The sequence below is a fragment of the Oncorhynchus keta genome, unplaced genomic scaffold (assembly GCF_023373465.1).
Source record: "Oncorhynchus keta strain PuntledgeMale-10-30-2019 unplaced genomic scaffold, Oket_V2 Un_contig_4024_pilon_pilon, whole genome shotgun sequence".
In the NCBI taxonomy this organism is placed as follows: Eukaryota; Metazoa; Chordata; class Actinopteri; order Salmoniformes; family Salmonidae; genus Oncorhynchus; species Oncorhynchus keta.
In genome coordinates this window covers 3,003-12,706 of record NW_026287563.1, presented here as the reverse complement: position 1 = coordinate 12,706, position 9,704 = coordinate 3,003, and the positions used below count along the sequence as shown (strand labels likewise).

Genomic DNA, 9,704 nt, shown 5'->3' with positions numbered 1-9,704 from the left:
CGTAAAACGTTTACTCCCAGTGCCATTCTTTCTTCACAGTATGTGTGTCTCTGTGTGTGTGCATGTGCGTGGCCACTCTGATCATACACCTGTCCTGCTCTCTTGCAGATGTGGACATCCTCCAGAGGCTGGGGCTCAAGGAGAGAAGCCATCAAGCTCCATCCGTCCAGGATCATTCCGTTCCGATCAGGAGTCATCCTCACCCAACAGGCACGTGTGGAGGCCCCTGCCCGCTCAGTCATACCACCATCCTACTGGCCCAACCTGGCGCTGCTTCTGAGTGTGCGTTCCCACCGTGTCAACAACGCCTTCCTCTTCACCGTGCTCACCGGCCACCGCCGGCTCCTGCTAGGCCTGCAGCTGACCCCGGGGCAGCTTGTCCTCCACACAGGGCCCAAGAGCGCCGTCCCACTCCACTACGACCTCCGCGATGGCCAGTGGCACCATCTGGCTCTGGACATCCGTGACCAAAGGGTGACTCTATACTCTGCCTGTGGGAAGCAGAGCGTTCACGCAGACTTGACTTCGTAGACAGAGAAGGCCTGGACCCTGAGAGCTCCTTTCTGCTCGGGAAGATGGGCCAGGGCTCGGTGCAGTTCGGGAGGGTGCCATTTGCCAGTTTGACCTTATCCCCTCCTCCCAGGCAGCTCACAACTACTGCAGGTACGTTAAGAAACAGTGCATGGAGGGTGACACCTACAGGCCAAACATAGCGCCCCTCTTAACCCGAGACCCCAACATCACGGCCAGCCTGGCCCTGCCAGCTCCCTCTGAGCTGAACAGGAAGCCCATGGTCATGAACCTAGCAAGGAGCGCCACTGCAGCTGCCTCTGCTGTTAGGCATGTGGTGCCGGCCATCCTGCTAAAGCCCATCCCTAGGACCACTCCTTCTCCCCTACCTGGTACTGTGATGTTACTCATGACAGGGCCTGGGCTAGCCTTCCCGACCAAGGCCCAGAGCGAGACCATTACAGCACCACTCAGGAATGGAGTCGCCCCTCCCTCCGCCCCCAAAACCTACCCCATCACTCAGAAATCCCACAAGCCCACCCATATCAAGCCCGCCAATGTCAAGCCCACCCCTGTTAAGCCTGCCAATTTCAAGCCCACCCCTCCCAAGCCCACCCCTACCAAGCCCATCCTAGCCAAGCCCACCTCTCGCAGCAGCCCCAAGAAGACCACCTTGGGGCTGGAGGCAAAGCAGAAACCCTCTTTCACTGCTGCGGCCAAGCCTACCAAGAAGAAGCCAGACTCTGCCCTTCTAGCCCAGGGGGCAGTCAGCCCTGGACCAAAGAAACTACTACAGAAACCACAGCCTACAGCACCCAAAAAGACAATTGCCCAGCCTAAAGTCACAGCCACTCGCCAATTCAAAGCCACCAATGCACCTGCCAATCCAAAGCTATCGAAAGCCACCAATGCACCTGTCACCCAACGGCCCACCAGACCCACCTATGCACCCTTTAACTTCCCCGCCACGGGCTGGTGGCAGACGTACGATGTGGAGCCGACCCATTTTTCTCTACTTTTGCCAGGACCCCAAGGGCTAAAGGGTGAACCAGGCCTTGCGGTAAGAGCCTCTTAATACTCTTTCCTACCAACTGGGGATGCATAAGAGATTGTATTTAGCGCACAAAGGCAGTGTACATATGTGTTTTCATGTGTGCATGAGTGAGTATGTGCGAGGTGGAAGTGTGTGGCAGGTTGAGTTATTAAACTCACTGGAGTGGTGAAAGTAGAGCATATGTGAGCCCTCTCTTCCTCATCCTACCCCCGTCCCCTCTTACTCTCTCTCCCAGACTCTATTCCAGTCTGATTACAGACCTCTATCCCTCCTCACTGTGAACAATCGAGGCTCAGTGACGTTCTGCTGAGGGAATATGGGGGGAACACAGCCTCTTCAAAGCTCTGCCAGCCCAGGTATAGAAAGTGGGGAGGAGGACAGGAGGGCTGGGTCTGTGATCAGAGAACCCTTCAGTATATATATAGCCAGATGTCTACAGTGGAAAGTGGGGGTGGGGGAGAAAGGAGGATGACTGAAGACAAAAGAAAAGAGAGATGGTGATGGAGAGAGAACATTGTGGACATTGTTCAAAGTTTCTTTGTTCAAATGTCTCTCCTTTTTCTCAGTTTGTTTGTCTTTACTGTCCTCTTCTACTTTTCAAAACACAACAACATCAAATGTATATCTATTGGTACATACATAGTACAAAGCATGTCAGTGTCCTTGTTTGAAGTGAAAGGCTGCTAGGGTTTAGCTTTGGGGTAGTGGGGCAAGCTCGCTGGAGTCATATTGTCACTTCAGGCTAAAGGTCACTGCAAGGTTCACTCCGTCGATCGACATGCTTGCATGTGCATGGATGGAGCTGGATTTTTGGGGGCAGACTGCACCTTTGTCCACATCGTTGTTGAGCTCCACCCAGAGTGGAGCAAGTCTGACTTGAGTAGTGTCTATCCACTAGGGGGAGCCAGAGTATCTTACCAATCAAAATTAGCCTTGTGTAGTGTTTATCCACTAGGGGGAGCAAGAGTAGCTTACCAAGCAAGAACAGCCGTGTGTAGTGTATATCCACTAGGGGGAACCAGAGTAGCTTACCAAGCAAGAGGAGCCTTGTGTAGTGTATATCCACGAAGGGGAGCCAGAGTAGCTTACCAAGCAAGAGGAGCCTTGTGTAGTCTATATCCACTAGGGGGAACCAGAGTAGCTTACCAAGCAAGATGGGCCTTGTGGAGTGTATATACACTAGGGGAACCAGAGTAGCTTACCAAGCAAGATGGGCCTTGTGTAGTGTATATCCACTAGGGGGAACCAGAGTAGCCTACCAAGCAAGAGGAGCCTTGTGTAGTGTATATCCACGAAGGGGAGCCAGAGTAGCTTACCAAGCAAGATGAGCCTTGTGTAGTCTATATCCACTAGGGGGAACCAGAGTAGCTTACCAAGCAAGAGGAGCCTTGTGTAGTGGATATCCACTAGGGGAACCAGAGTAGCTTACCAAGCAAGAGGAGCCTTGTGTAGTGGATATCCACTAGGGGAACCAGAGTAGCTTACCAAGCAAGAGGAGCCTTGTGTAGTGGATATCCACTAGGGGGAACCAGAGTAGCTTACCAAGCAAGATGGGCCTTGTGGAGTGTATATCCACTAGGGGGAACCAGAGTAGCCTACCAAGCAAGATGGGCCTTGTGGAGTGGATATCCACTAGGGGGAACCAGAGTAGCTTACCAAGCAAGATGGGCCTTGTGTAGTGGATATCCACTAGGGGGAACCAGAGTAGCTTACCAAGCAAGATGGGCCTTGTGGAGTGTATATCCACTAGGGGGAACCAGAGTAGCCTACCAAGCAAGATGGGCCTTGTGGAGTGTATATCCACTAGGGGGAACCAGAGTAGCTTACCAAGCAAGATGGGCCTTGTGGAGTGTATATCCACTAGGGGGAACCAGAGTAGCCTACCAAGCAAGATGGGCCTTGTGGAGTGTATATCCACTAGGGGGAACCAGAGTAGCTTACCAAGCAAGAGGAGCCTTGTGTAGTGTATATCCACTAGGGGGAACCAGAGTAGCTTACCAAGCAAGAGGAGCCTTGTGTAGTGTATATCCACTAGGGGAAACCAGAGTAGCCTACCAAGCAAGATGGGCCTTGTGGAGTGTATATCCACTAGGGGGAACCAGAGTAGCTTACCAAGCAAGAGGAGCCTTGTGTAGTGTATATCCACTAGGGAACCAGAGTAGCTTACCAAGCAAGAGGAGCCTTGTGTAGTGTATATCCACTAGGGGGAACCAGAGTAGCTTACCAAGCAAGATGGGCCTTGTGGAGTGTATATCCACTAGGGGGAACCAGAGTAGCTTACCAAGCAAGAGGAGCCTTGTGTAGTGTATATCCACTAGGGGGAACCAGAGTAGCTTACCAAGCAAGATGAGCCTTGTGTAGTCTATATCCACTAGGGGGAACCAGAGTAGCTTACCAAGCAAGAGGAGCCTTGTGTAGTGGATATCCACTAGGGGGAACCAGAGTAGCTTACCAAGCAAGATGGGCCTTGTGGAGTGGATATCCACTAGGGGGAACCAGAGTAGCTTACCAAGCAAGATGGGCCTTGTGGAGTGGATATCCACTAGGGGGAACCAGAGTAGCTTACCAAGCAAGAGGAGCCTTGTGTAGTGTATATCCACTAGGGGGAACCAGAGTAGCTTACCAAGCAAGATGGGCCTTGTGTAGTGGATATCCACTAGGGGGAACCAGAGTAGCTTACCAAGCAAGATGGGCCTTGTGTAGTGGATATCCACTAGGGGGAACCAGAGTAGCTTACCAAGCAAGATGGGCCTTGTGTAGTGGATATCCACTAGGGGGAACCAGAGTAGCTTACCAAGCAAGAGGAGCCTTGTGTAGTGGATATCCACTAGGGGGAACCAGAGTAGAGCTTTAGCCAGTTTTAGAGAACTCCTTTGGATTCCTTGCTGCAAGATGGAGGATCCTGGGACGAGTCAATGAGGTTGGTCCAGGGCAAGCTGAGACCATTGTGAAGGCCTGCGTGGCCCTCTACAACTACCTTTGCATCACAGACACTGACAGAGTCATCAACACAGTACACCCACCCCACGTTTGTTGTCCACTCCACACCCATTGGGGACCTGTGCCCAGGAGAGTGAAGGCAGGTGGTACAAGAGGACACCAGCTTCCTGGACCCAAGGAACATGTTGGCAGACGGCAACCAGAGTTGCTAAAGACGTGTCCAACAACCTTAAGGAGTACTTCCTCACACCAGCTGGTAGAGTGTCTTTCCAGGATGCTGCCATCACACGTGACACCCTACAGTAAATATGTTCTCTTTCTCTGGGAGATTACTGTTTATACAGTATGTCATGTTGTGAGCTACTGTTTTTCTTATTCACACATTACCAATCACAATAAAGATTACCGTAATGACAGTCACTTCATCCTCATGTTGTTTTAGTTTGTCATATACAGCATATTAAGACTAGATCCTCAAGACAGTAACCTAATCTACATTACCATGTAAAGCCTTGTGTAATGTGTAGTGGGAAACTTCCTACCATGGTACATTGGTGAGAATGACTGTCCAGCTGTAGGCAATAAGAACAGACTCCCAAGACATTAACCTAATTTAAATAGCTCATTTACAAAGCAGTACAAGTTTACTGAGTGACTGATACAGAACAGTCATATTTTATGCCACATGTATAAATAATCAGACAGAGACATTTGCAGACCTTTTGCTAGATATTTTTCACCAGGTGACGATCACAAGAGGAAATACCACAGGAGGAAAATAGTGCAATTAAAGAAATCATCTGAACCGACATCTGCACAAATGTGTTTAGCACACAACACAGGGTCAAGAGATGAGGCAGAGGTAGATGGAGTGTCAGGGCAGAGAGTGAAGGTGCGCCTTGAAGCGTTGGATGTTGGTGAGAAGGGCAGGGGACGGTATGAGCCAGGCCAGGAAGAAGATGTACCAAGGGGCGATGAACCATCTGTCAGGGCTCAGCTCTGTCTCTGTGCTTTCCCCAACACCATGCCCTTCCAACACCTACAGGCAGATGGCGAATTATTTTGAATACCTTTGCGAGCAATCTTTAAAACATCTCCATGGGCTCCTTTTTGAGTTTAATGTTCACTCAATAGAATTGATTTAATAAACATCTCAATCTAAGTAGCACATACACACCACAGTGTCTGTTTTCAGATGTTTGAACTAGCCCTGCAAATCATTATGATAACAACACAGGCACAGGATATTTCCTAAGCACAATTTCTCCCATACAGACCTGAGCTGATTTCACATGTTTTAACAACATCTGCTAAACATAATATATAATAATAATATAATAATAATAATAATATAAACATAAACATAAGATCACAACCACACACACATTGATCAAAATGACTCACAGTGAGTACATACAGTGCCTTCGGAAAGTATTTAAACCCCTTGACCGTACACACATTGATCAAAAGGACTCATGTGGACTCCAATCAAGTTGTAGAAACATCTCAAGGATGATCAATGGAAACAGGTGGTACCTGAGCTGAAATTCAAGTCTCATAGCAAAGTATATGAATACTTACGTAAATAACACCACTTTCTTTTATACATTTGGGGATTAAAAAAAAGATTTTCGCTTTGTAATTATGGTGTATGGTGTTTATTTAATACATGTTTTAATAAGGCTGTAACATAACAAAATGTGGAAAATGTCCATGGGTCTGAATATTTTCCGAATGCACCGGATGGGTGTCTGTCCCGATGTTTTACATACACTACCATTCAAAAGTTTGGGGTCACTTAGAAATGTCCTTGAAAAGCACATTTGTTGTCCATTAAAATAACATCAAATTGATCAGAAAGAGATTTTTTTCTTGAATATCTACATAGGCGTCAGAGGCCCATTATCAGCAACCATCACTCCTGTGTTTCAATAGCACGTTGTGTTATCTAATCCAGGTTTATCAGCTTAAAAGGCTAATTTATCATTAGAAAACCCTTTTGTAATTATGTTAGCACAGCTGAAAAGTGTTTGTTCTGATTAAAGAAGCAATAAAACTGGACTTCTTCAGACTAGTTGAGTATCTGGAGCATCATCATTTGTGGGTTCAAGTATAGGCTCAAAATGGCCAGAAACAAAACACTTTCTTCTGAAACTCGTCAGTCTATTCTTGTTCAGAGAAATGAAGTCCATTTCATGTGAGAAATTACCAAGAAACTGAAGATCTCGTACAACGCTGTGTACTACTCCCTTCATAGAACAGCGCAAACTGGCTCTAACCAGAATAGAAAGAGGAGTGGAGGCAGCTTCAATACACTGTACCCGCAAAACACCAGTCAAAGCGAAGAGGCGATTCCGGGATGCTTGCCACCTAGGCACATTTGCATAGAAAAAGGCATATCTCAGATTGGCCAATAAAAATAAAGGATTATGATGGGAAAAAGAACACAAGCACGGGACAGAGGAACTCTGCCGAGAAGGCCAGCATCCCGGAGTCGCCTCTTCGTTGTTGATGTTGAGACTGGTGTTTGCGACAACAACCTCTCCCTCAACGTGATCAAGACTCAGGAGATTATTGTGGATTAAAGGAAAAGGATGGCTGAGCACGCCCCCATTCACATCGATGGGGCTGTAGTGGAGCAGGTCGAGAGTTGTGTCCACATCACCAACAAACTAACATGGTCCAAGCACACCAAGACAGTGGTGAAGAGGGCAGAACAAAACCTATTACCACTCAGGAGACTGAAAAGATTTGGCTTCGGTCCTCAGATCCTCAAAAGGTTCTCTACAGCTGCACCGTCGAGAGCATCCTAACGGTTTGCATCACTGACGTTTTTTTGTTGGTATTTTTCTTAACACTGCATTGTTGGTTAAGGGCTTGTTAGTAAACATTTCACTGGTGTACAAATGTCAGAGAGAACTCCCATTTGTTTCTGTAAAAGATATCACTGTTTCTCCTAGAACTGGATTGTCCTCCATTAATTGTAAGTCAACTAACTTGTTTGATAACGTTGTTGTTGTTGTTTTGTTGTTGTATTCGGTAAATTTGTCAAATAACATTTAGATTTAATTTTGATATTATTGTCCCACTTTGCTGTCTTAAGAAGAACACACTAACTGTAAGACACTAGATATAAGCATCTGCTAAATGACTCAAATGTAAGGGGTTTCTACCTGGAACCATAAGGGTTCTTCATAGGGTTATCCTATTGGGACAGCCAGAGAACACTTTGGACCCTTTTTTTTCTAAGAGTTCATAGCACCTGCCGCTTTTTGGGAGCCCTGTTGGAGCACTCTGCAGCTCCAGTCACTCCTCTGTGTGAAAGCTGAGGACAGGGCCCAGTAAGAGATACAACACAGACATAGTTGAAGTGAGCCCAGGAAAGTCTATTTTCACCCTGAGTGCCCTCCTGTAACACAATTTAAATGGCACAATGTCCACAATTAAGCGGACAATCAATCCAACTAAGATGTCCTCTTACAAAAGTCCACCCTTTTTCGCTGGAGTCACAGGTTAGAGCCAGGATGGTCTATAGCCTAATTAAAGTTAAGCTGTAGGAGACATGGGTCATGTTCAGTGGAAACCAAACAGGAGAAACACATGGTACACATGGCTGGAGGTTTATGCTGTTTTTGGCCAGTCATCAGGCAGTGTAGTGGTCACCCTCTTATTTTTCACTTCTCTTTTTCCTCTTTTATGTTGAAAGTAAAATAAATGACCATGGGCCTAGTTTGATAAATTGAACACGTTGGGAGTGAAGCAGGAAATGTTCTGGTGCTTTTAGTGTTTCCTGCCCCCTGTACCTACAGAGATGCACGCGCACACACACAAACACACGTGACCCACCTGGCCTCTTATGAGCAGTACCAGTTTGGGATTTAGTTACATTACAGGAAAGGTGGTGTTTTTTAATTCATCTCCATTCAACCCAGATTCAGATTGAACTCATTAGAGTTAACTGCACCTCAGATCGCAAATAACTGCTTCACAGAGTTCAAGTAACAGACACATCTCAACATAACTGTTCAGAGGAGACTGCATGAATCAGGCCTTCGTGGTCGATTTGCTGCAAAGAAACCACTACTAGGACACCAATAAGAAGAAGAGACTTGCTTGGGCCAAGAAACACAAGCAATGTACATTAGACCGGTGGAAATCTGTCCTTTTGGTCTGATGAGTTCAAATTTGAGACTTTTGGTTCCAACTGCCGCGTCTTTGTGAGACGCAGAGTAGGTGAACAGATGATTTCCGTATGTGTGGTTCCCACCGTGAAGCATGGAGGAGGAGGTGTGAAAGTGTCCGTATGTGTGGTTCCCACCGTGAAGCATGGAGTAGGAGGTGTGAAAGTGTGGGGGCCAACAAGTGCTCAGCATATGTGTTAACTCCTTCAAGACAGTTGGAAAATCATTCCTCATGAAGCTGGTTGATAGAATGCCAAGAGTGTGCAAAGCTGGCTACTTTGGGTGGCTACTTTGAATAACTTTTTTGGTTGCAACATGATTCCATATGTGTTATTTCATAGTTTTGACGTCTTCACTATTATTTTACAATGTAAAAATAAAGAAAAACCTTTGAATCAGTAGGTGCGTACAAACTTTTGACTGGTACTGTATATATATTTTTTCTTCATTTAAAAAATAAATAAATGTGTGTGCTTTTTCTCCCACCTTACAGGGCCATCCTGGACCACCAGGGAAGTCAGGCACACCAGGGAAGAGGGGTCCTCAGGTAAGCCTCTATTTCATCTCCCTGTCCCCAGTGTTTGTTTGTTTGTTTGATTGTCTGTCTCCTCCCCTCTGTGAGCCAAACTGTTTCACCTCTCTCCTTATACATCCCCTCTCTACCTCTCTTCCCCTCTCCCCCCTCCATCCCCAGGCCTGCTAACCTAACATAGCCAGATCTCAGATCTCTGCTCTGAAATAGAGTTCTGTGGGTATAGCGATGGAACTGGTCATATAAGCAAATAAGATCTGTTGACTAGTCAAATCAAATCAATATTCCTTGGCTTACTGTGTGCATTCGTATCTGCTCGGCTGAAGGCTGTTTAACGTGGTCTGTTATGACGGTTGCTGCCACTGCATCAGAGGTCCAAACACACACTAATCACCCCCATCCCTCCCCCAGGGAGGTAAAGGCTCTGCTACTCAGACACACCACCACACCCTTTGTATGCATTGCAGTCAGATTGACCCTAATAAGT

At 46.9% G+C, this 9,704-nt stretch overlaps 1 protein-coding gene across 1 annotated transcript; it reads left to right on the top strand.

Moving 5' to 3' along the window:
- Nucleotides 1–625: 625 nt before the first annotated feature.
- LOC127924431 (collagen alpha-1(XXVII) chain A-like) lies at nucleotides 626–9,232 on the top strand (the record flags this gene model as incomplete). Its single annotated transcript, XM_052509165.1, has 2 exons — nucleotides 626–1,570; nucleotides 9,179–9,232. Coding segments are annotated over exons 1-2 (942 nt in total), but the record flags the coding sequence as incomplete, so codon positions are not given.
- Nucleotides 9,233–9,704: the final 472 nt, after the last annotated feature.